This window comes from Cynocephalus volans, chromosome 4 (genome assembly GCF_027409185.1).
Source record: "Cynocephalus volans isolate mCynVol1 chromosome 4, mCynVol1.pri, whole genome shotgun sequence".
In the NCBI taxonomy this organism is placed as follows: Eukaryota; Metazoa; Chordata; class Mammalia; order Dermoptera; family Cynocephalidae; genus Cynocephalus; species Cynocephalus volans.
The window spans coordinates 72,540,347-72,567,922 of NC_084463.1; the positions used below are offsets into that span (position 1 = coordinate 72,540,347).

The window sequence follows — 27,576 nt, forward strand, 5'->3', positions numbered from 1 at the left end:
CAATCAAGGAGAGGCATTATGCTAATACAGAAGCTATGCGACCTGGGTGGAGAACTGCATCCTTGTGGAAGCAAAAGGGTTACTGTTTCTCAGAAATCATGAAGTTTCTCCTAAAGGGAAGGGACGAGGGGTTGGGGCCATTTTGTGCTTGGCCTTGCCTAAAATGTTGCCGGTTATGTTCAGAACCTATCACTAGGTATTAGACGTAAAATAAACTTTCTCTCCTGAGCTCTATACCCAATATCCAGCTGCCTTCTGGATTCAAATCCAGATTCAAATCCAAGATTATCATCCTTATCCCTGCAACACAGAAACACATATTCTAAACTTGCCTTTCCTCAAAGTCTCAACATTTCTTGGAGGCTCTCCATCACCTATAGGATATATGTTGATTACTTATCCATTCAAAAAAATCTAAGTTACACATTCATTGTATGTGTGTAATGAGGGACAGTACTACCTTCAGGCCAACTTTCTCTGTTTACATGGCAGCTGCACTTTTAATTTATTATGTGATAAAAGAGTTGACAATTACTTTCAGCACATTGTTTTATTGAGAATAAAAATGTGAAACAACATAACCAAAAGAATTGCTATGCTTTTCCTAGCTCTAGAGATGTAAACACTGTGCAATGAAGAAATGTTATTAAATGAAACTCGTTAAAAAAGCCAATAATTCATATTAATGATCAGTGGTAGAAATGTTTAGTTTATTGCTACAGTTTCAATTCAGAATTAATCAGCTTCTAAATAAAGCACATGGAAAATCGAGGAATCACTTGAATCTTAATGCAACAAATAAGAACTAGATTTTTAGTTCCTTGTACCTTTCTGTAAAAATTTCAGAACTGTTTGGTGTAGATTATATTAGGGATGGAATTTGATTTCTGTGTTAGTATATTAGACAAATTTAAAGAAAGGTATTTTGGTGTTTTCTTTCTTATGCACTCAGCAGGCTTTTTACATTTCACTGGAATTAACATGCAAAGTAAATATTAACTATAAATTAGTATTAAAATAGAAAAATGACATATAAAAAATAGTAGATATAGGTAACCTGTAAAAGCATTAAGACATTTCCCCCACACCATAACAGTGGTATAAAACATGAACATGACGCCTGATAGGATCCACAATAAAGTAAGAAAATGTCTGTTCATGATTCTTTGTTGAAGGGTAGCACATACCAGTAGAATCCTGAAAAAGATAAACCTAAATTATTTAGTATATAACTACATTTAAATGATAATCACCATATTTGACTTACATATTTTCTGTCAAAACATCATGAAGCATATAAAATATTTGGCAATAAATTGGTGGTTAACTAATATTTAAAAATATTTGACAGAACAGTTTACTATGCTAGGAATACATATGTACTATACATGCATGCATAATTCTTGTCCTTAAAGGAATTAATAGTCCAAAGGGAAATTCCATCATTTTTTAAAAAGTGCTTTTAAAGTGCTAATATTGCAGAATTTTCTATTCAGCAATTTTCTTCTATCTTTGTTTTCTTTTAGAATATGGTCCTTAAGTACCATGAGGGCAGTGACTATGTTTCTTTTGTTTATCACTGTACCTTAGCCCAGCACAATAGATATCAAATATCAAACAGAGTAGATATCAAATAAATAAGTGTTTGAATGAAGATTCTTAGAAACTGCTGCATATGTAATAAAAAGTCAAGTATCAGATTCTGTGAAATAAAGACATTTATGGTATACTTATTTATTTGCCCTATAAATCATGGTTTGGTAGACTAGAGAACTGTGTTCTACTCCATCTGAGTCACAGGTTTAGCTCTAAAATAAGTAGGAAATATAAGATACAGACAACAGAAAGGGAGCAAGGGGAAAAAGTTCAAACTTCTCCAAACAAAAGCATACCTTATCAACTTTTAATTTTAACAAAACATTAAATATCATCAGGTTTTCTCCTAGGCATGACATTGTCCTAATTGCTTACTCCAGTTGTAACAACTCTATTAATAACAAGCAATTAAATTCTTTGGTTGCAAATATCCCATTCAATACTTACATAGGCTGTTACTTTAAAGACGGAAGAGGTAATTTGTATTTTCTTGGTCTGTGGATCCTTTCGAACACTAAAAAAGAGAAAAAAGATACATTTAAAATGTAACAAGGGGCTTCTGGTCACTCTCTCCCACAAATCAACCAATTTACAACTATTAAAAAGCAACAACAGCTAAGCTGGGGCTGCTAGAGCTCAGAGGGAGAGGAAGAGAGACCTATGGAGTGCATGAAGACAGGAGAAGCCACGATGAGAGAAAGAACTGCTCCGACTGTTTTGAGCCCTGGCCCTTCAAGGCTGGAGCTGCTGAGTGCTCAGAGCAGGAGCCAGCAAAAGCAGCAGCTGTGCCCTTTGGATGGAGTTGTTTGGAGGTGGCAGGGGAGAAGAGGGCCTTGGTGGCCCCTAGGCCAGCAATACTACAAATAGGGTTCCCATGGACCCACATAGGACTGAGGAGCACAACAACTGAAAAAAAGGAGCAACTCAGAGGCTGTCCCACGGGAAGTGTTTGGAGCATGGGGGGTGGGGAAGATAGGCCCACTGGGGGGGACACTGGGGCACAGCAAGGACAGCTGATCTGCCCCCCAATCAGCATAGAACTACTCAGAGGAGACTGGGCAGGAGTACAGAATTGCATGGGGTGCAGTCTGCTGAAAAGACTCAGGCCCAGACCAGAGTTTCTACACAACCCAGGTGTACTGGATCTCATGAGAGGTGGAAGTACCTATAAAGTCAACCATCAAGACCTGAGCTGCACAGAAAGCCTTCCCCAGGGAATCGGCAGCAAAGCAGCAATTTAGCTAAACCACACAGCTCAAGTACTGGTCCCCCCAAGAAGTTTCCCCATTTTAGAAGTAAGCAAAGGAAATAAATTAGTTCCAATGCAGAGTTTAAGTGGAGGGAACAGCAAATAATCCAACACAGAACTGGAAGAAAAAACAAAGTACCTATAACCAGAGACAAAGTTTGATATTAACTAGTAAAGGTCTCATTTCACCAAAGAACACCTATAGCACCTAGAAGGGCCAGAAGTCCCCAGGGCTACCAAGCCAGAAAGTGGGGAGGGCTGGGGGCCTCAGCTATACCCCCCGACACCTGCAACCAGTCCCAAGGGTGGGGGCCTTGGCCTCGGTCATGCCCCCACAACATGAGCAACCAGCCCAGCAACAACCACAGAGCTGATGCAGGAAGCACCCCAGGCTCTCCCGAGCCGGGGTCCTGGTGGGGTGAGGGCTTCAGCCACACCCCTCTGACATTTGCACCCAGCCCAGCAATGACCAAGACACCACTGGAAGGCCCCTGGTCTCCTCTGAAGAGATGAGGGGGTGCCACAGGCCTCAACCCCACTCCCTCCTCCTTCCTCCTTCTTCCATCCTATTTCCTCCCTTCCCTTCCCCCCTACCCTGTAGCTGCTCCACAACAGCATCATAGAATGTAAAAAAATAATATTAATAAATAAACTTTAAAAAATAAATAAATAAAATGTAACAAACATTGGGATAATCAATTTTAAGTAATGATCCCTTTTAGTATTTCGGTGTTCTTGTTCCTATAGAACATGGAAATACACATAATATTGAACTACAGTGGTGTGAAACGGATGGCATCTGAGCCTTCATCCAAGGCTGGGCCAAGGTCAACTGAACTGAAATCACAGAAAACTGAATTTTACAGTTAGAGGTTTGAGGTCAGTCTGAAACTCAGATGATGAAATGACTTTCTCTGGCCACAGAGACAATTATTGGACAAGTAAAAATTTCTAAAAGTCAGACTGAAGTGTAGACAGCCATAAGAAGTAGATAAAAGCATACTAAAGAATTAAACAACCTAAGTGGAAATGACAGTTCGGTTACTGATCTTTTATTTCATTTTGGGCACGATTAACCTCTCAGAACTTCAATTTTCTCATATGTAGACAGCATAATATGGTTCCTTTTAGGATATGAAAATTAAGTGAGATAATGTGTATGAAAACTATTTGTTAAGTTACATATTGCTAAATTATATCATATAAAAAATGGTTTTCTCAGTAGCTCTCTTTCAATCACTCTCCCCAGAAAAGATTACCTGTGTATAGTGAGGAAGCAAACTGAGTATTCATGAAATAAGCTACACATATACAAGGGTACTTCAAAAAGTTTGTGAAAAAATAGAATTAAAAGATAACACAAATCTTTCCATGAACTTTTTGAAGTATATTTATATATTTGTTACCTCAGTATAAATATATTCACACTTCAAAATACTTTACAGTTTGCAAAATATCTTTATCCTCATTTAAAGATCACACAACTCAGTGACATAGGCATCATGTTGACAATTTATATAGCACTAGAGAAGTTAAATGATATATTTAAGACAATGCAATTAAAAGTGACATTTCTGGGAATAGAATCCAGGTGACTGAGAGTCCAGTCCTCTCTCCCCTACACCTCATCTGTTTATACCATACCTATACACTCTATAAATACATATTTATCAAAGGTATTATTCATGAATGACATGTATAGGTGAAATTTAAAGAAAGACTTCCCTCTCCTCCACTTTGTTAGGTGAAGGTATTGTTTCCTTTCTACTACATGTGTTAAAATAATGGGGAGAAAAAGAGGAGTAGGAGGAGGAAGATAAACTCTGTGGGAGGGGTGTGTGTGTGTGTGTGTGCGTGTGCGTGTGCGTGTGTGTGTCTGAGCTTATGTACATTTTGGGGAGCCAGCCCCATTTCAGTATTCAAGATTCTTATGTGGCTTTCATCTTTACTAGACATTTCATTTAGACTTAAACCTAGGAGTCATGTGATTAAATTGATTTCCAAATATTTATATGATGTGGATCAAGGTCATTTTCTTTATTTTTTTAATGCGTAAGATACACTGCTTAAAAGTTGAAAACTACATTTAAAATCCTGTGCTTATCCAAGGGATGACTACTACATATAAAACTTTTGTATATACATATGTAGCCACCTAGATTAAAATATAGAACATACGTTTGGTTATACCTAATTCTAAATTTTAATCTGGGGGTGGTTTTATGGTGTAAATATATGTAAAAATTAACTGAAATGTATGTACACTAATAATTTGTTCATTTTACCATATGTAAATTATCCTCTAGTTAAAGAAAATCTAGGGGAAAGAAACCCTTATAAAAGTTTGTTCTTATTGGGCTAGCTGGTTAATCAGTGTTAGATGCAGCCTTATAACACCAAGGTCACCAGTTTGGATCCTTGTATCAGCCAGCACTTCCCCCCTAAAAAGTTTATGCTTATCAAATAAGCTTAGAGGAAAATGAAGAATTTGATACTTTATTTAACAATATCTTAACACACATCTTAACATATACCATAACTGTATTATTTAAAAAAGAAACTACCATTTGTACACCACTCAAAGTTGGTTCCTAACAGACATAAATCATATTATTCTATTTATTCTATTATCTCTGATCCTATATTAATATTACTTTAGAATATCTCAAATAATTTGTCTAATTTTTTATAGATCAAGCAAAAAACAGTATCACCTGTCCTATATCTCTTAAGAAAAAAAGAAAAGGAAATGTAAAGTCATATTCATTAGTGCCCTATGGTATTCTACTAATAATTGCATTATATCAGATCTTTGGCAGTAACTAACTTTCTCCTCAGAAAATCACAGTTTTTAAGAATGCTGGAACATTATGTCCATATAGTACTTTTAAAAGTATAATTATATTAATGGTTTGGAAATAAAATAATTGTTTCTTATCAATATCATTTGTTATAATTTCTCAGGACCAGTACCATATTGACTCTAAACTTCAGAGCATACAGACCATTCTAGGTAACTGCTCATTTTAAAAAACAAGGATCCAATGCTTGCTTGACTAGCATCTGAAGGCTATAATCTAAGCTTCTCAGTTCATATAATAAAATTCTACATCTGCGGTGAATATGTAGCTTGGGGAACACTCCAAAAACTTTGACAAGAGCCTGTGTTTAATGTCTAAAGTAGAAAAGACAGTCAGGCACCATTAATAACTATGAAATTATTTCTGCATATACATTTTTGAAATGCAATGAAACAACTGATCATTTATTCTTTAATAAAATGGTTCTACAGTATTGCCTACTTAATTTAATCCTTGAGAACAAGGCATTTTTCAAAACACTTAAAAGGTGTATTTTATAGTACTTGTAATAATGGATGAGGAAGAAAATATTTTAAGAACATTTTTACCCTTTTGTTTGAGCCAGAGACTCCTAAAATCACTCCCTGTAGTGTGTCCTCAACATCTATAAACATAAGGGATCTATTTTCTTAGAATGGATTAGTGATGATGGTTATGTGCAAGGGCAGGTTAGATACTGTAAAGCAGCTACTGCATGTATAATAGAATGATAGTAGATGTTTTTCTGAAGCATGCAAAGACACCCAAAATTCAAATAAAGAAATAGGAAAAATTCTTTTTTGTTAAATTCGCTTATTCAAATGACTTGATAAATATGTGGCTCAGAATTCCGAGAAATTACAGATAACTTCAAGTTCCACCTATGCTTCCACTATTTAATACATTCCTTGACAATTGCTAAATTGATCCACCCTGTATCTTTACCACTAAATGCCAGGGCTTTAATCAAATAACACAGCATCATTCTATACCTATACCTATATCAAATTAGCACGAGTAATATTTGAAAAGCTACAAGTAGTGCATATGATAAGCAAGCCAACATAGCTCCGAGGGACTCTGAGATCATTTAATCCATTAAATTGCTTTGTGTTGGTTCCCAAACCATCTTAAATAAGTAAATATTTACTTTAATTATAATTTTCTACTGAAGTTGCTTTAGGAAGACAATTTCATATCCCCTCCTCTTCAGCAAAGAAATTTATAAGCACCCTTAAACTTGGACCATTGAGATAAAAATTTAATGGTTCTCAAAGAAAAGTGCTGCTGTAATTTGGCTGGTCTCCTTCCCAGCCTCCCCTAGAATGACGGACTTGAGATGCATCTCTTCTAAACTAGAACAGAATGCTGTCCTCTTTGTTGGTCCTTGTGAACTCTATTCCATCAAGGCTTCCCTGACTGTTCACACCCACACTGACAATTTCCTCTTTTGAACTTCTAGGGTATTAATTACAGTGTAAAGAGCTATAAACATTTGCCTACAAATAACTGAACATTTGATGATATAAAAAAATTTACTTTAAAAAATATTACCTATAAAAGATTTTAAACAATTACTTTAATTATTAATGCATTAGTTTGTTATAATTTCCTTAAAGCCAAGGAATGTCTGATGCTCCTCTTTCAGCCTCTTTAGAGCTTGACAGAGGTCTGTGTACAATATTAATACTGGCTGGTTGCCTAATTAACTGATTTCATGAAGACAATTCATTTTCTTCCTGTAATATGTCATGAATTTGGCTACTCATTTGATGAGTGGCCATTACTCTTCAAGTCATACTTTTTCTTAGCTCCCCCAAAATGTAGAAGAGAATCACAGGTGAGAATCCAGGGAAGGGAATGTTGGAGAATATAGCAGTTTCTTCAGTGCTTAGGTTCTAAAGTTATTTCTATTTCAAATACCTCCAACAGAATCTCCTCCTCCCCAGCACACAGTAGTGAGGAATTCCACAGGTTCACGTGACTGAAGGGGCACAACACACTGTGGTGACAATATGTGCATACTTGTGTGCGCGCATATGTGTGCATATGTCCAGGGTATATTGAGAGGAGTATCTTCAGGGACTGCTAAAGTGGTCTAGCAAGTTTATATGAGCTGCATATGATTAGGACAGAATATGTTTGATGTAGGTATGTGTACATTTTCTTTGAAGTTCCATTTCTAACATATCTCTTTCAATAATTTCTTTTTTTTTTTTTTTTTTGTCTTTTGCGTGACCGGTACTCAGCCAGTGAGTGCACCGGCCATTCCTATATAGGATCCAAACCTCGGCGGGAGTGTCGCCGCGCTCCCAGCGCCGCACTCTCCCGAGTGCGCCACGGGCTCGGCCCGCTTTCAATAATTTCTATGTATTGACACAATAACTTTTTCATTAAAACTTGAAACAGATTATAGAAATACATTTGTTTTTAAAACCGTGTCAGAACTAACCAAATAAACAAAATAACTAAATCATACAGTTGGTTGTATAGCTATATGACACATGAAATAGATATGAGAATTAAGGTGTTGAGTACAAATAAAGTTAACAATTAAGAATCAGATCATGACCCTTTGCTTTCTTTGTATCTATCTTCTCTGCCTATAAAAATGATCTAATACCGGGCTGAGCCCGTGGCGCACTCGGTAGCGTGCTGCGCTAGCAGTGCGGCGACGCTCCCGCCGCCGCGGGTTCAGATCCTATATAAGGATGAGCGGTGCACTCCCTGGCTGAGCGCCGGTCACGAAAAAAAAAAAAAAAAAAAAAATGATCTAATACCTTCACAACTGAAAAATCGAAAAGAACATTCACTTCAGTTAAAAGAATAAATAATGAATTTGTAAAGTTTCAATTCTCATTTGGTCAAAAGAAAAAAAGAAAAAAACTAGTAGAATACCTACAGCAAACTGTATAACTTTGGGATTAATTTGAAAAGGTAAAGATCACACCAAGATGAAAATTCTTCCACCTCTTTAGAACAAAGGTAATGATTTTTATTATTAGTTGAGCAAACTCAAACATCCTGAGGGATCTCTTGTGTTCCCTTAAGATTTAAAAGGAGAGGCCTGGGAAAGAGAAAAAGGAGGCCTGGTTGATGGCAGCTGCTAATAAGGGACAGAGCAGGCGACAAGTATGAATGCAGAAACCAGGAGAAGAGGTAGATGAAGTATGAGAGGACCAAGAAATAAAACAGAATTAGGGAAATCTAAAAATCTTTCTATCCTAGAAGAGGGAAGAGGTGACGAGAGGGGTTAGGGTGGTGATATTTTTACACACATTGGTTGTTAATATAACCACAAAGAGATGCTGGGTAATCCCACCATGGTTAAACAAATAATTTACTCTATTAACCAGAGATTTATGTATCATGCTCTAGCAACATTACCTCACCAGATCCTTATAAATAAGCTTCGTTGTTTCTAGATATGGATTGAGCATGTCTTCATATTGACAAAGGGCTCCACCTAGGCAGAGATGTTTGAAAAGACAAAACAGGAACTCTTCTCTATCCGGTTGGCTGAATACTTCATATTTTTCTGAATCTTCTACTAGTAAAACCTAAGATGATGAAATACATCTTAATGAAACATAACTCAAAGTTTTAATTTTTGTTTTCAAAAGTTTCAATTTATATATTTAAAATAATCTTAGACCTATTTTGAGAACAAATCCTGAGGCAACTGGAGAGACTAATCTGCAATCTGCATTTATTTTGCTTCTATTTTATCATTAGGTACTGATGTCCAATGAATGGAATAAATCAAATTTGAAAACATAGCAGCTAAGTCTTTCTTCCACTTTCTTTCTTTATTCTTGTTTATATTTTTAGTAATTGACTTAGTGCTACTATATTTTTAGTGTTGTCACCTCTAATCTTATTTGGAAATAAATGGGAGCATAAATAAATGGGGAAACTTCTCCATTCTGTAAGATCTCTCATCTTTGCTTCTATCCAGAGGTAACTCAAATTGTTATTTTCTAAGCCCTCTCACCTTACAATGTTTGGATCACTACTTTCCTTACCTTCACAAATACTCCACTTTCAACTGTTCAGGTGCTGGAGCCCCATACCCATGTCTCTTTTCCTGCTCTCCTCTAATAAGATCATTTTGCATGCACATCACCTATCTACATTGACTCTTGCTCTCCTGAGACCTCTTTCAAAAAAGTTTAATTAGGGCCAGCCCCGTGGCTCACTCGGAACAGTGTGGCGCTGGTAGCGCCGAGGCCACGGGTTCGGATCCTATATATGGATGGCCGGTGCGCTCACTGGCTGAGTGTGGTGCGGACGACACTGTGCCAAGGGTTGCGATCCCTTACTGGTCGCAAAAAAAAAAAAAAAAAAAAAGTTCGATTAGGCCTAATGTGGGGGATTTTCTTATACCATTGGGTATTACAGACAATTGATTCATTTATTGATTGCAGGCATGAACAAGGTGATGAATGTAAGCTATAACATACATTTATTTTATTGAATTGTTTATACCCCACCTACTTTAAGAAATGTGAAACAGATAACAATAAAATATAGATACACGACCAAAATAATAAAAGACAAAAAACTGTAAGCAAGAAATAAGGTGAGAGGAGAAAATAAATATGTATAAAGAACTCTAGGTGGAGAAAGGCTACAAAAATTGCACATAACACTACAGTAAAGGAGGAAAATACGATGAATTTTATAACGATCACTGTCTAGTAGCAAGAAGTACACTTAATTAGGAAAATTGATTAAGCTTATTTACAATCTGTAAGAAAAACTTATCAGAAAGTCATTGTATAAGAGGCAATGAAAAAATAATAAACTCTACAGTGTTGTCCATATATGGTATATTTATAATGACTTGGAAGCCAAGGTTATATATAGTAAAAGATAGATAAGTAAAAGATAAGGGGAAGTGGTTCACAGTTTGTTGCTCTCTGGGTGTGCCACATTTAACACTTGTACATCTCCACTTCATATCTTCCTTTCTCCTCCCTTCCCTCCCTCTCTGTAACAAAATGACGTGACGTTGAAGCCCATGTATGCAGCTACCTGAAGATCTGGCTTAATACAAGGGTGAATAAAGCCCTTAGGAGTGAATAGTGAATAGTGAATGAACACATTCCTTACATGAGCACTCTCACATATTGAATTGATTGTGCTGAGCAACTTTAAAAAACAATTTAATAAGATTATGGAATGACATTAAAACATAACATTCTACGGTTGTTCTGTCTCTCCATTCCCATACAGATCTCTTTGGCTCTGTAGCCCTCAGATAGTTAGATATACAATGGTTAATGGGTCAAACTTCTGAGCTAAAGTCAGGAAGGAGGTTATTATCAGTACTTACATTACAGTGTGTCAGGAGACTCTGTATTGCTACACAATGGGGGGCCCTTTTTAGTTCAGGCTAAAGCTAGAAGTTATTAATTTATTTTTCAGACAGAAAGCAACCAAATTCAAAACCTTTCTGTTGCCAGAGGGTGGCAAAGAACATAAGAGCAAAACATACAGGCAACTAGCAGAAAAACACTTCAGAGTCCCAGCACTTCATGAATAGAGGTGCTATTCATAAGACAGGCAGAAGGCAGTTTTGCAGAGTATTCTGTTGGAAAACAAACCCTTCTTTTAAAAAAATCCATAGATGAGGCTCTTTCTGTAGAAGTGATGGAGAATTCCCACAAATTTGAGGTAGGAGTCTTGAGATCGTTAGCCAGAGGATATCAGTGAGACACAGAGAGAAGAGCTGAGATTAGCAGTACATAAAAGGAACGAAACCAAGACCAAACATTTCCTGAATAGTAATTCCCAATCCTTGGTAAGGATGAATAGAAATTAGTATCAGATCCTCACAGTATAGTATTTATATTATCTCATGCTAAATATAAACATACTTCACTTAACCAAAGGGCAAACTATATATAGCCTCATTCAATTGTGTGTGTTTAGTTATTCTAAATAAGTTGATTTTATTTTCTTCTTAAACTAAGTTAAAGAATTCTTTTAGATATTGCCCTAGTGGAGATCAATGTATAGACTGGATGGATGCCACCAGTCAACCTTCTCCTACAGACAACATTCCTGTGTCCAGAATGGTGGATCAGCAGCTTCCCTAGTTCATTCCTATCTATCTGGATTTGCAATACATTAGATTTGTATATCTCCTTTCTCTCTTAATGGAGAATAATAATAATAATAGTAGTAGTAGTTAGTAGTAGTTGTTAATGTTATTAAAAGCTTACTAAGTGCCAGGCATTGTGCTTAAGTACTTTAAGTGCATTCTCTTATATAATTCTCACATTTTGCCTATTTTGTAGATAAAGAAACTGAGGCTCAAATAGGTTACATATCATAGTTACTAAGTGACAGAGCATGCATTTGCGCCTATGTCTATTTGATGCCAAAGCCCTAATTTTTAACCACTTTATAACACTTTTTTTTTTTTTTGGTGGCTGGCTGGTACAGGGGTTATAATACTTTCAATAATTATAATAATGACAACATTAACAATACATTTCATTTTAACAGCATTTCATACTTTCTAAAAAGTGCATTTAATGTTTCCTCAACTCATTTTCTCAATGATTTTAGGAAGAACGAGCATGTAGGAAGAATGAACATTTTCATCTCTGTATAGTACCTATGAGATCCTGAGGCTCAAGATATTGAATGATTTGACTAAGATTATCTTGTAAAGAATAAATCAGGAATCAGGTAAATAATCCACATATTCTGATTCCAAGTTCAGTGCACCTTTCACGAAAGCAAAATTTGATTTAGTTAATCAAATGGTTTTGTTGATTTCAGAAATGAGATGAAAAGATTCTTTTACTCCAGAGATGCTTTTAATATTTATTTCATGAGTTAAAAGTCCCATTTTTGGGCTGCTCAGTTAGCTCAGTCAGTTAGAGTGTAGCCTTGGAACACCAGTCAAGGGTTCGGATCCCCATACTGGCCAGTTGCCAAAAAAGAAAAAAAAAAGTCCCATATTGAAGAAAAATATCTATTAATTAAATAGGCCAGGGTTTTTCTACCTCTGCACTACTGACATTTTAGTCCAGATAACTTTGTTGTGAAGGACTGTCCTGTAAGTTGTATCATGCTTAGCAGCATCTCTACCCTTTAGTAGTTCCCAGTTGAGAACCACCAGAACTACTGAAATACACAAAAAATTAGCTTGATAGTAAAAGTGCCATTGGGGCTGGCTGGTTAGCTCAATTGGTTACAGCGTGGTGTTGTAACACTTAGGTCATGGGTTTGGATCCCTGTACCAGCCAGCTACCAAAAAAAAAAAAAAAAAAAAAAAGTCCAATCGAAGAAGAAATCTAGCAATGTACTGATCATTATTTATTAACAAGAGGTATTTTACGAGTTTTAGGCAAGCAAAAGTTTTTGACACTTTTAAAATTCTGTACTTACTTTTCGTAACTCATCAGAAATGAGAAATGGATCACAAAAAGAATCTAAACACTTAACAATGTGTCCATTGTCTCGTACAATATCTTCACCATATAACCGATTAAAAAATGACATTGACAGCTGTGTGCAAGGAACATTTATAGCTTCAATTTTTTTCACTTCGGTTCCTGAAAAAAGATATTTTATAAAGAATATAGAAACAAACATTTAGTATTCTCAATTATTACCAAAATAAATCACTTAGAGATTCTAAGAAGTAACCAAATATGACATATGTTTTGATATATTTAAAAGACACATTAGTTTAGGTATTTTATTAAATTCTTATTTTCAGCTTGTTTATTTTTATTAATCATTAAAAGTTTGCAACAAAATCTCACCATTTCAGCAGAAGATGAGTGTAAATTAGAGAATCCTTGAAAATGAAATACATTTTTTTGTGTAGTGGGGGGTTCTTAGACCACTTTGAAGGCATATAGTAGAATTGCCTATAAAAGCATAGGAATTTATATGATTTAACACGCTTTATATGATTTTGGATTTGCATTACACTTAATGTTTCATAATTCATATTACAAAAATTTTAATTAGTGAGTGTTTGTAAGGTCCTTGAGGGGTTCCTGAAAACACTTTCTATTTAAAATTTCTCTCTTGTGATCTCATTTAGTGTATATCACACAAAATAATGGGTTTCCAAGTCAATATCAAACTAGGCTTTAATCAAGTTATCACAAGTTTGGAATTAGAGAAATTTGAAATAATGGTGTTTTGTCTATTTTTCTCTTGTAGTTTTAGTTCTTCCACTCATCCACCCCTTCCTCTACCCCATACTTATTTCCTGAATGAATCTTTCAGAAATAAATTTTCTGTTACTAGAGAGTCTATTAAATTACAGAAAGTCATAAAGGTTGAAGTGAACATTTTTATTATTGCCTCAATCACCCAACTTTTCTCTCTCTTATGTACACACATATACACACATTCACTCAGACATAAGGGAGTGCTATACTTCTTTTGTTCAAAGTTGCAAGGAGACTATAGACCTAGGTGTAGTGGCCCTTGGTGTATCCCCTCCCTGGATACATTTGCTGGATCTTTGACCTGCAAAGTAGCTTGTGCTTAAAAAGAGTAAATAATACTGGTGATTATTTGTACTTATTTTGGCTGTCCATTTAAAGTCATGCTAGGACCTATTGCTTTATGTTTGATCCTGAGCTGGGCTAGTGTGGAAGCAAGAAGGACGCCTAGAGCCAGGAACTGTGTGTGTCTCAAGTAATTTCAAAAGCTATACTGCTAAGAGAAGTTCCTTTTGTTTCATAGGCAAAATCCTCTGGGGGATTAGAAAAAGTGAAAAGAAGACCACAGAAAATGGTAGAGTAATTCTGAGCAAAACTAAAGACCAAAGAACCAGAGCAGTGGAGAGCCCGACAGTTTCCGAAAATTGGTTAGTGGCCACAGGAGGAGGGACTGATGTTGGGTAGCATACTATTTTAATAAATCTATCCTGGCTCTTATTAGGGGAGTGGCAGGAGGGTTTTGATGGTGAGAAAAGGTAATTAAATTCAAACCACTTAATCTGAGACATAAAAATTATATTTGCTATGGACTGAATTATATTCCCTCAAAATTCCAATTTATGGGCTGGCTATTTAGCTCAGCTGGTTAGAGCATGGTGTGATAACACCAAGGTCAAGGGTTTGAATCCCCATATCAGCCAGCTGCCAAAGGAAAAAAAAATATGTTAAAGCTCTAACTCCCAATGTAATAGTATTTGGAAATGGGGCCATTGGTTAGTAGTTAGGACTAGATGAGGTCATGGGGTGGGCGGTGGGGGGCGAGGAGGGTCATAGGGCTTCAAAATATGAATTTTGGGACATAAATCACTTCATTGCATTTTGCACCTAGCCACCAAAATTCATGTCCTTCTTACATGCAAAATACATTCATTCCAATAGTCTCAAAAGTTTTAGCTCATTCTAGCATCACCTCTAAAGTATAATGTCCCAAGTCTCATCTAAACATCATCTAAATTGGATGAGACTTGAGGTATGATTCATCCTGAGGTAAAATTCCTCCCCAGCTGTGAAGCAGTGAAATCAGACAAGTTATGTGTTTCCAAAATACACTGGTGGGACAGACATAGGATAGTCATTTCCATTCCAAAAGGAACAAGTCAGAAATAAGGGAGGAGTGATGGGCGCCAAGCAAGCCCATAACTTAAAGGCTCAAGAATAATCCTCTCTGGTTCAATACTTTGCCTTCTGGACCCACTGGGGTCTTGCCTCTACCCAGGTGGGGGTAGGTCCCCTAAGGCTCCACATGGCTGGCTTGGTCCCCAGGCTTTACAGGGTGGCCCTGCCTCCAAGGCTTAGGTTGGAGGCTGTTTGGTCTGTTGAAATGGAGGTGGTGGCCCTGATAGACCCTGATGATCTCTGAATCACTTTTGGGGGTCTTCCCTTTTTTTTGAAGACTAGTGCATGTTCACAGCTGAATAGCTCTATGGTCCAGTCCTGTAGGATCTAAAAAGTCCAGCAGCCTTCTTTCAATTCATCTCATTTTTTTTCTGGCCCCTTTAATTCAAAATGGCAGTGTCTTTACTGGTATAATCCCATCTCTTTTCCTGGCTTCTGTTGAAATGTCTCATTAAATTGGTGAGTTATACCCATGATCTTTTTATCAAATCAAATCATTGTCCAGCCATACCCTAAAAGTGTTCTCTTCAGAACAAGGCTTCTCATATTTTACAATATGAATAGGCTGAGAACTTTCCAAATCTTCAAGTTCTGTTCCTTTTTGCTTAACAATTCCTTCTTCAATTCCTCTCTCTCCTTTCACATTTTACTATAAGCATTAAGGAGGAATCAAAATGCTACTTCAATTGCCAGCCAAGAATACTCTACCCTGCAAGGCTATCCTTCCGAAATGAGGGGCAAATAGTATATTTCTCAGACAAACAAAAACTGCGGGAGTTCACTACCACAAGACCACCCTTACAAGAAATCCTCAAGCGAGTACTGGGTTTGGTTCCTGAAAAATAACTACCACTGCCATAAAAACCCAAGAAAAATCTAAACCCGCTAGTATAACAAAATGCTACTTCAACACTTTGCTTAGAAATCTCATCTAAATTGCCAATTTCATCCCTTGCCAATTCTTCCTTTCACAAAACAATGGAACACAGTTCAGCCAAGTTCTTTGCCACTTTATATAACAAAGATCACCTTTCCTCTGCTTTTTAACATGTTCCTCATTTCCTTTGGGCTATCACCAGAACTGCCCTGCATGTCCGTATTTCTAGCATGAATCTCAAAACTCTTCCAGCTTCAACCCATTATTCAATTCCAAAGCCACTTCCACATTTTTAGTTATTTATTGTAGGAGTATCTCACCTCTCAGTACCAAAATCTGTGTTAGTCTGCTTGGGCTGCTATAACAAAATACCATAGACTGGGTGGCTCAAACAATGACATCTTTTTCTCACAGTTCTGGAGGCTGGGAAGTTCAAGATCAATGTGCCAGATGATTTGGTTCTGGTGAAGGCCCTCTTCCTGGCTTGCAGATGCCTGCCTTCTCTGTGTCCTCACATGGTACAGAGAGAGCTCTGGCATTTCTTACTCTTATTATAAAAGCAATAATCCTATCATGAGGTCCCCATCCTTGTGACCTCATCTAAACCTAATATCTCCCAAATGCCCCATCTCCAAATACCATCACATTGGGGAGTTAGGGCTTAAATATATGAATTTGGGGTGGAGGCATAATTCAGTCCATAGCATATGCTATCTTGTTATGTAGGAATTTCATTATGTCTTCGGCATTTATAAGATATGTAATGCATCACTATTATCACATACAGAAAGTTAAGAATACATTGGGGTTTTTTTCTCCTTAATACTAACATTATACAAATTGGATGCTCCACTTTCATTTGGTGTCTTAAGTTAGTGCTTTTCTGGCAACCCCATCAACATGGAAGTGGCAGAAACAGAAGAGTATAGTGGTTAAGGTCCTGAATTCTGGAGCCCGAGTTTAAGTACTGGAGGCTGGAATCCCAACTCAACCCAAGCAGTTGTATAAAACTGAACAAATTACTTATTTTATGCCTCTGACTCTTCATTAGTAAAGTAGGGATATATAATAATACCTCTCTGAGTTATTTGGTAATTAATGGGTTAATATGTATGATGCCCTTAGCTGAGCACATACAAAGCATCCATTATATGTCATCCAAAAAAGATAAAGTGTAGCAAAGCTGGCTGAGAAGATGATGCATCACCAACAACTGGCAATCTAGGCAATATTAGTAGTGAAGAAAAAAAGTAACCTATATACCAGAAAAAGAAGAAAGTAAGAGGAGATAAAAACGAACTAATGGAAGAGTATTAGCAATCCACTAGAACTTCTGTTTTTGAAATGGAGTGCTACTACTCTTCTGCCCTATTTTTTCAGAGTACTTCTAATTGATCCTGTCAGGCACATGTGGAATTTTAGAGCCTCTCTTTCTGCAATGCCTTCTTCAAACATTAGAAAAAAGTCAGTGCTGTTTTGTGAAGTATGTATCAATATGGAGGAAGGTTGAACACTTATTTCAGTGAAACTTATTTTTTCAAATGGATTGACTGGTTACTGTAAACATGTTTTATAAACACTGTGATACATGGCTCTGATTACTTCCTTTTGAAAATTTTGAGTTGGTACATATATTTGCTCAGATACTCAGTTTAATTTTCTAAGTAGCCTGCAGATCATACTGTACTAGCTCTATAAATTTTGCAGCAGTCTTTAGCAAAAAGCAATAAAATCTGACCTACTAAATCTAACATCATAAATTATTTGTAATCTTGTTCTTGACTAATAATTTAAGCAAAGTCACTATTGTGTAAGGCTACTAGAATTCTATGAAAATACAATGTAAAAATTTATCAACCCCCCCAAAATAAAAAAACATCTAAGTTAAATCAATTTGCATTTTCTTGGGCAAAAATCCATATTATCAACCAGATTCTCCTTCTAAATGGAATGACGCTTTTATGTCTTCTATTGTTAAGAGACCTCAACCTAAAATTTAAAATATAGTGTTCATGTTTTTGTTTTCAAAAGTGTTTTATTAACTCTCTGATGTCTTCCTTGACCTGGGAATTATTTCAGAGATTTATGTGAATGTTATTAAGTGTTTGGATAATTTTCTTTAAAAATTTCTAGTTGTGTTTCAATGTACTATAAAAATATTATCTATACAAAGTTCTCCTTCTGAGAATTTAAGACTCTCTCCTCCATGATTTAATATATTATTATTTTTAAAGATGTTCCATGGTGGCTGATTCTTTTGTCAGAAATCCATGCCCCGACCCCAGTTGAGATTTTTCCCAAGCATCCCCACATAAATGGAATCTTCCCTGATTCTTCCCTTCTGGGTAGAATTGACCTCTCCCCCTTCTTGCTCCCACTTCTTCTTTTTTTTTTAAAAGATGACCGGTAAGGGGATCTTAACCCTTGACTTGGTATTGTCAGCATCACACTCACCCAGTGAGCTAACCGGCCATCCCTATATGGGATCCGAACCCGTGGCCTTGGTGTTATCAGCACCGCACTCTCCCAAGTGAGCCACAGGCCGGCCCCTTGCTCCCACTTCTATGGTAGCACCTGTGATACATTATTACACATACATATATTTCTTAACATATCAACAAGTTCCTTGAGAAAGGTTTTTTCTTATTCACCTTAATATTCCCCACTTTCAGCAGAATACATGAAAGGTGTTCAATAAATACTCTCCAAAAGAATAAAAAGACAAAAAAAAAAAAAAAATTGCTCTTGTGTGCTAAGCTAGGACAGTAACAGCAGACTACCAGGACAGAGATGCAGGGCAGGCCTGGCACAGCTGGTCATACTTGATCTTGATATTATCAAACAGAAGAGTCATTATTCACAATTTGTATTTTAATAATAAAAATTCCGGAGGCAAAGTTTTATTATAATGGTCAGTCACCTAAAAAGATTGAAATAAATTTTATTTACCTAATGTAATCCACTGTCCAGAAGAATCTGAAAGTAACTTCAAATTGGGAATAACATTTGGGTCTTTGAAAAAAGCCTGCAATGCAAATTTGAGGGGAACAAGTTACACACTTTATTATAAATTATAGTAAAAATTAACTTCTAAAATAACTACAGTAAAATCTCATTTAATTCAAATTAGGGAGGAAGGACAATTCTACGTTGGCAAAATGTCTAATTAATAAATGTTTTATAAAGAAATGAAGGTTTTATTACATTCAAGTTGGAAGAGTATAAACAACATTGTGTGTCCAAGAACAGATTTCTTTGGGACTTAATTTAATAAATAGAAAATAATGATTTACAGTAAAAATTAGGAATTTGAAAACTTTGTTTTCCTTCAATCTTGTTTTCCAAATTAAATATCTTAGTAACCACTCACACACTAGATCTAAACCTAAAAGTAATAGTCAATTTAAGTCTATCCAGAGATCACAGAGAAAGTGATAGATCTGACTTCCTAAAAATGACAATTTTCTGTGTGGCAAAAGACAATAAAATAGTCAAGAGTTTTAGTTCCAAGCACCAGCAGGTGACCTTGGCTGAAAAGGCAGAAGAAAATTAATTAAAAGCATTTCAGGAAGTTCACAAGATTTTTCAGGAGGTAGAGAGAATCAGGCTCAATGCTGGGTCCTGGGAACGAACCAAAATCATATGCAGAAGTCACTTCCCAGCTAGTGCTCTCAGCTTGGTCCTATTGGCACACTAGCTGGGACAACTGAAGACAGGTGGATATGCATCCCTTTTGTAGATCAGCATCATTCAGAGCCCACTTGGGAGAGTTCAGATGACCATTCTTTTTCTGTACAGCTTCTGGGAAAGAGGAATCTAAGGTATCTCACTTCTCTATCTTCCACTCATTCCTCTGTCTGGCTCCAGCTCCCATCACCAAACTAAAAGTATCCTTGACTTTCTAATCCATAATCCCATGGACACAGTGCCCACCCTCATAAGGTTTACAGACTACAAGGGTAGAGAGTAACATGCCATGAGTATTACAAAGAAGTGCAGGGTGCTATCAAAGTACCTAATAGGCAGAACAATCTAATGGTGTTAGGAAGAAAAGTTAATAAACATTTAGTTTTAGATCTGAAAGGTGAGTAGGAGTTAGCCATGCAAAGGGGTATACTGGTAAATGTTTAACAACTGACTCTTCTCCCTCCTCCAAAAAAGCCCTGATTTGTAGCATTTGCTGATATCCATGGTGGATATCAAGTTGCCAATAGTTCAACAACCAGCAAACAAAAATTCCTTAAAATTTAGCAATCAGGCTCTCCTGAGCTTGTTCCAGCATGCCACTGAAAAGACCTTTTTTTTTTTTTTTTTTTTTTTAAGGTGGAGAGAATGGCAAGTTTGAAGGCTCTAAGATGAGAAAGGATGGGACATTCCATTTAAGGAAAGTGAAGAGGTTCAGTGTGACCACAGTAGAGGAGGCAATGGTCAGATGAGGCTGGGGAGTTAAACTGGACTCTATAATCAAGTGAAGAATTTTAATTTTGATCTAAAATTGATCTAGATTTTGATCATTATTTTAATCTAAGGGCAATAGGGAGACATTGAAGGGTTTTAAACAGAGGTAGGAGTGAATAGAATCATTTTTTAAAAGTTCATTAAAAACTGCAGTGTAGAGAGAATGAATTGAAGGGCTATAAAGAGACAGGTTAGGAGAAAGATTACTGCTGTAATCCAGGAAGAGCTGATGTTCACAAGTGGGGAGGGTGATGGATTCAATGATATTTAGGAGTAAGGAACAAAAGAAGAAGGAATCAGAGATGACTCCTGCGATGTTTTATCCCCCATGAAAAACGAGGCAGAATGAATGCCTTTTAATAAGAAAGGGAATGGAGAAGAGGACCAGGTGTGTGACATGAGAATTATTTATGATTGTCTGCATTATGCCAAGCAACACAAAGTCCCTGTCCTTGTCGAGTTTACATTCTAGTGGTGGAGAATAAAGGTAAACACATACAGAAAAGGTACCATATATGTCCAATTATAAAAAAATATTTTTTCCCAGAATTATTCCTCAGAAAAAAGGGAAGCTGCCTTATAACCTTTCAAAGTCTTTCAAATTAGAGTATTCATACAACTATTTTAATTTATATAATAGTACATCTTGAAAAAGACACATACGTTGGAAGTAACCTCAATTAATACTGGTTTTGAATACTTGTTAGATCTTCTGAAAGAATCACTTAAAAAGAGGGAAATTAAATTTAGATGTAGTAATTATTCCTGGGGGTTATCAACTCACAATTACAGATTTTAGATGCTGTTAAAAATGGAAGTAGACCAACTGGCCTGCAGTGAGCTGACATAGAGCTAATGGAAACAAGTCTTACATAAATCAGTGTAAGTTATATTGTTGAGATTACAGCTATACCTAAAAAACAAATTTAAAAAAAATTGTGCTACCCAGCTATCCCACTGCTGGGAATATACCCAGAGGAATGGAAATCATCAAGTCGAAGGTATACCTGTTCCCCAGTGTTCATCGCAGCACTCTTTACAATAGCCAAGAGTTGGAACCAGCCCAAATGTCCATCATCGGATGAGTACATATGGAAAATGTGGTACATCTACACAATGAAATACTACTCAGCTATAAAAACGAATGAAATACTGCCATTTGCAACAACATGGATGGACCTTGAGAGAATTATATTAAGTGAAACAAGTCAGGCACAGAATGAGAAATACCACATGTTCTCACTTATTGGTGGGAGCTAAAAATAAATAAATAAATTCACACACACACATACACACAAAAAAAAACTGGGGTGGGGGGAAGAAGATATAACAACTACAATTCCTTGAAGTTGATACGACAAGCAAACAGAAAGGACATTGTTGGGTGGGAGGGAGGAGAGGCAGGAGGGAGGTTTCGGTAATGGGCCACAATAATCAACCACATTGTATATCGACAAAATAAAATTTTTAAAAAAAATTGTGCTAATACATGCAAATGGTAATTTCGGTTTGTTATAACATTTCCAGTTCGGTTTGTTATAACATTTCCAGTTAGGCATTCCAGTAATTAGGGATTCTCTGTATCTCAACTTTAGGAAAGCTGATGTGCTTTGGAAAAATATTACACAACTCATAAACTAGTTAAAGTAATAACAAAGATACGTCAAAATACATGTGATTTTAAATATAAATAAACTTGTTTCATAAAATGTCTGAATAGAAAAAATAGTATTTCTAAATTAATATAAGTAGATATTTTACTATATCACCTATCAGACTGCTGGTTTCTGATTTATAGTAATGGTCTTTTCCTTAAGGAATCATGATTTGGGACAGCAATGGGCTCAGCTAAGTCTGGATTTCCTAGCCTCCCTGGGATGTGGTCACATGTGTAAGTACTGCTAATGAGATGTAAGCAGAAGTGTTGTTTAGGCTGTCAGAAAAGTTCTGTAAATTATGAGGTTTCCTTACAGTTGTTTATGTGGAAAATTCCCCTCATCATCTCTAGTCCCATGGTGAGGATGCTAACACTATGTACTGAGCCCAGAGCTCTCTCGAGACTAAAGTTAGATGTTAAATTCAACTATCTAGAATACTGCCACTTGGATGAACTTCAAAGTCAGCATGCCTAAAACGGAACTCATTTTCTTTGTTTATTCTTCTGCATTTCCTATGCATTTAATAACATCAGTCACTTCAGTCAACCAAGCCAGAAACTTGGGAGTCATCCCACATGTCCCCCTCTCTCTTACTCTCAATATATTATCAGTCTTTAAGACTTTCTCCTAAAAATCTCTCTGGACCATGCTGGTGCTACTGTCTCAATTCAGGACATCACCATATACTGTCTGGAGGATAGTAGCTTCCAATTTCATCTCACTTCTTCTAGACAGTGTCGTAACAATCCCCTTCTACACTTCTGCCAAGGTGATCTCAATATTTTAAATTTTAAAGTCTTGCTTAAAACTTTTCAGTGACTCCTCTTTAACTAGATAAAGCCCAAACTCCTTTGCATGGCACAAAAGTTCTTCTAAAATATCCTACCCATCTCTCCAACATTAACCAACACCCCACTTTGCCTACCTGACAAACTCCTGCTTGTCTCTCAGGCCCTAGCTCAAGAGTCTAGTCTTATGTAAATCCTCCTTTGATCATCTCAATCAAAAACGATCACATTCTTTTCTGTACTAAAGTACCTTGTGCCCATAGTATGTATTATATCACTTCTCACTCCACAATGCAATTTTTGGTCCATTTCATTCTCTTTAACTGTGTCTATTCATCTGTACAGACCTAGGAACTAAAAAAAATGTTTGCCAGATAAATGTTTCCTTCCTTCTGTCCATTTACTACCTTACAAATTAACTTTTTAAAAAACATAATTTATTTTTAAATTGAAAAGAAAAATTCGAAACCTGGAATTCTAGTTTAAGCAATACCCTTTGTTCAGTTATGAGTCATTGGAGTGAAACAGCTTGGAATTTAGAGTTAAAATGCCTAGGTTCTGCCGTATGCCGGGCATTCTTGCACAACTTACTTAACCTTTCTGAGTTTTACTTTCTTCAGCTGTAAAGCGGAGGTAAAAACATAAAACTTACCTGATTGGTGTAAAGATTAGTAATAAATGTATAAAAAGTGCTGAAAGCTAAACCTGGCATACAGAAGTCACTACTGCTACAGAAAAATATTCTGTAAAGTAATATACAAATGTTAATAACAATAGTACTTATTATGAGGCAGACATTTTGCTAAACATTCATTTTATGTAATTCTCAGTAATATTATTTTCATATTCAAAAATACTTATTAAACGTTTATTATGTGCCATGCGAGCACTGTGAACACTTTGCAAAAAGGTAAATGGAGGCTGAGGTTAAGTAACTTGCTCAATATCATACTGCTTATAAATGGCAGAGCTGGAATTTGAACCCAGACAGCTAACTAGAGGCCAATGCAGGGGAGCATCAGGTTTTGTAGAGCCTTAAGCTTGTACAATTTCAGGGGCTTTAGGACTACAAAAATTTTCAAAAACATATGACCATGTGCATATACTGCTAGAGTCATTCAGAGTTCCCAGGAAGGGGCTTGTGCAAGTGAGGAGCTTGAGTCAATGAAGGGCCCTAAAGATTCCATTATCTTCAAAGTAAATCCTCTTCTAGGCTATACTCTTAGCCACAATGATTTATTTCCATCCAAGTTAGTTACATGAGAAAAAATGACTGTATGAACAAATTTTTTTTTTTTTTTTTTTTGTCCTTTTCGTGACCGGCACTCAGCCAGTGAGTGCACCGGCCAGTCCTATATAGGATCCGAACCCGCGGCGGGAGCGTCGCAGCGCTCCCAGCGCCGCACTCTACCAAGTGCGCCACGGGCTCGGCCCTGAAAAAATTTTTTTAATTAAAATATGAGAATCACTACTATCTACTTCATGGAGAAAAAAGTAAGATTAAACAAACATGAAGAGCTTAAAAATTAGAAAAAACTGTCTGGTATCATAGAAATTTATTGAGTTTTATAGAAGTCTTGAATCTGCTGAAGAACTCTACATCTATTGAACAACCAAAATTAATTCTACACTCTCCTCCATGAAATTTTCCCTGACGCTGAAGGCCCTTTGTTGGGTATCTTTTTCCCTGTGGTTAGGACATCTTCTGTTTCCTCCATTATAGCAATCACGAGTATTTTATTGTGTTGTAGAGATTTTTTTTTACATTTCTATCTTCCCGAACTGTGCATGCCTTGTAAGCTGGGATAAGGTCTCTTCATTTTTTCTAACACCCCCCCCAGCAGGGACATAATAAGTTTCAACAAATACTGTATAAATTAATTATATTAAAAATTTTATAGCACTCTAAAATTGAGGGAATTAAAACCCTGATCTTATTCTTTTTTAAAAAAAAAAAATTAATTTGAGAGCCAGGACTGGTATAAATAAAAAATATTAAAAACTACAAAAATCTAACCATGAATTAATGGTTATTAATGTCATTATCAATAGTATTATAGTAGCATAATAATAACATTATAACACTATTTTAGGTTAGGGGAAAGAAACATTTAACCAATTTACCCTCTTTTATGGGTTAAATAGTATACTCCTCAAAGTCATGTCCTTCTTGAAATCTCAGAAAGTGACCTTGGTTGGAAATAAAAGTGTTAAGTTGAAGTTAAACTGGAGTATGGTGGGCACTTGATTCAATATGACTTGTCCTTATAAGGCAAGAAGAGACACAGACACAAGATGGGAGAAGGCCATGTGACTTTGACAGAAGCAGAGACAAAAGTGCTTCAGCTGCAAGCCAAAGAATGTGAAGGATTGCTGGCACCCACCAGAGGCTAGGAAAAGTAAAAAAAAATTCTTCCCTACAGGTTTTCAGAGGGGTCATGGCCCTGCCAACACCTTGATTTCAGACTTCTAAGCCTCCAGAACTGTCAGACAATCCTACCTATTGTTCCCCCTTCTCCATTCCCTTTAATTTTGTCATTGCACTTTTCACTGTATGAAATGATCACATTTTTTATGGTTATACTTTGAAGTGAGTTTTACCTCTTTCAAGGTAGTCACCTCTAGCAGCTAAAGACTTATTCCAACCACTATGCCATTGCTTAAAACTTTTAGAATTACTTATTTGGAATTGCTTGTACAGCCTGAAGCCCAGTTCTCAGGGTGGCTTTGATTTTGAGAAGCAATCAAAAGTAATTTGCAGCCTGGTAAATTAAGCTGGCGATAAAGCTGGGTAAAAATGAGAGTACTTCAAAACTTTCATGGAAGGGTTTGTATTACCTTTTAATTCTATTTTTCCACAAACTTTTTGAAGTGCCCTGTGTTTAAAAATGAGTTGTGCCTATTAAAAAAGAGAGAAACTGATTTTCTTAAGAAAGTCCGATTTTCTAGAATTGGGAAGTTCTCTAAGGCAGGATCCTGAAGGTAGTGATAGAATAAGCTAAACGAAAAACTTCTGGTGTTAGGAAATTAGAAAGTTCCTTTAAAAAAAAAATCACCTGCACCCTTTATTATTCTCAAATTCCAAGGAAAGGACGTCACTAAGGAATGGTGTGTTCACAAGAATCTATGCCAACGTGCGGGAAAGAGGGGCTGGCCTGTTAGCTCAGTTGGTTAAAGCACAGCCTTATACACCAACGTTATGGGTTCGGATCCCTGTGCCAGTGAGCCATCAAAAGATTAAAAAAAACAAAAGGGCAAAAAATAAAATAAAAATCAGCAGAGACCCGTGGAACTCTCCAACCCCCATACCAACCATAACGAAATCATCCTTCCGATAGGCCCGAAAGGTCTCGTCAAACCCGAACGCCTGCGCCTTGATTCGTCCCAGCATGGACCTGGAGCAGAGGAGGAAAAAAAGTCAGCTTGGGGCTGGTACCCTCTCAGAGCGCACGTTCAACTAGCCCCACCCACGGTTTCCGCCTTGCCCCCGGGTTACAGCCGCTTCAGGGTCCGGCTCGCGCCTCCACAGCCGCGAAGGCCCAGGGGTTCTTATCTCTCTGCCCCTCGGCCCCTCACCACTGGCGGAGCCGGCTGGTGGTCTCCTGAGCGCTCAGAAACTGGAAGGTCTTCTGAGGCAGGAACCTGAAGTAGTAGCCGCCCAAGTCTCCCGGCTCCCCAGCAGCCATCGTCCTTTTGGCTGCGTCGGTGGGTAGCCGTTTCCACAGAGATGCGGCGGCCGTCGGGTCCGCGTGACGCTGCGGGGGCGGAGCCACGCGCCTACGGCGAGGGGGGGTTCCACGCCTCGCTGCAAGCAGGGCTCGGAGAGGGGTATCAGCCCGGCTTTCCGAGCAGCCGTGCCGCCGCTCGCCGTTCGCCGCTCGCCGCGGTGCCAGCCACCCCACTCCCCACCCCCGGTCTAGCGGTTGTGGAAACTCGGGCATGCAGAAAAATTGCCAATCGAAACTCGTTGAAATGAATTCTTACTAGTAATTCCTCAGCATGGGTTAATGTCCTAGTCTCAAACGCTGTAATCTCAGATTTACGATGATCTAAATTTGATGACTCAAAAGTTTCTGAAGAAAAGATTATTTTGAATTAATTAGGTTTATCTATTTTGGAAGACAAACGTCTGTGTGACTACTTGGGAAACTATTTTCTTTTACCATCTGGCTTTTTTTTTTTTCTTAAAAAGTCACCTCTGAGGACTAAAAAAAGTTGCCATACACAGTACACTACGACATGCTGTTTAATAAGAAACACGTATTTCTTATTTTCTATTGAAAATTGCTTTTTGTATCTATGGTTTTTGTTGAGTTTTGTCTAATAGCAGTGCGTCTGGGCTTCAGGATGAGGAGATAGTTCTTTTTCACCTCGTTACTGACTTCTCTTCCTTTCTCCCTCGTCCTTGAGAACTGATCTTGATTATATCTTAGTCAGCGGTAGCAGAGAGAGAAAGACGAGGGTCGTCTGAAGTTTGATGTTGTTATAAAAGCAGCCGTGTATCTCTTTTG

At 37.1% G+C, this 27,576-nt stretch overlaps 1 protein-coding gene across 2 annotated transcripts; it reads right to left on the reverse strand.

The window, feature by feature from the left end:
* Nucleotides 1-992: 992 nt before the first annotated feature.
* On the reverse strand, nt 993-26,751 carry CFAP300 (cilia and flagella associated protein 300). Of its 2 annotated transcripts, XM_063095987.1 has the most exons (7): nt 26,642-26,751; nt 26,379-26,460; nt 19,111-19,186; nt 13,093-13,259; nt 9,073-9,245; nt 2,044-2,110; nt 993-1,197 (listed from the first exon to the last, which is right to left on the reverse strand). In XM_063095987.1, the coding sequence occupies exons 1-7, from the start codon at nt 26,749-26,751 to the stop codon at nt 1,069-1,071; spliced, it is 804 nt and encodes a 267-aa protein (XP_062952057.1). In that variant the 3' UTR covers nt 993-1,068. The 2 variants fall into 2 exon arrangements, with proteins under 2 accessions (XP_062952057.1, XP_062952058.1); XM_063095988.1 differs by lacking the exon at nt 2,044-2,110 and having other exon boundaries at nt 9,078-9,245.
* Nucleotides 26,752-27,576: the final 825 nt, after the last annotated feature.

Excerpts from the sequence above, each read along its gene's own strand:
- CFAP300 (XM_063095987.1), bottom strand. The coding sequence starts at position 26,751 with ATGGCTGCTGGGGAGCCGGGAGACTTGGGCGGCTACTACTTCAGGTTC. Across the intron at positions 13,260-19,110 it reads TGGACAGTGGATTACATTAG|GAACCGAAGTGAAAAAAATT; the intron begins GTAAATAAAATT and ends ATCTTTTTTCAG. Across the intron at positions 9,246-13,092 it reads TTTCTGATGAGTTACGAAAA|GTTTTACTAGTAGAAGATTC; the intron begins GTAAGTACAGAA and ends TCATCATCTTAG.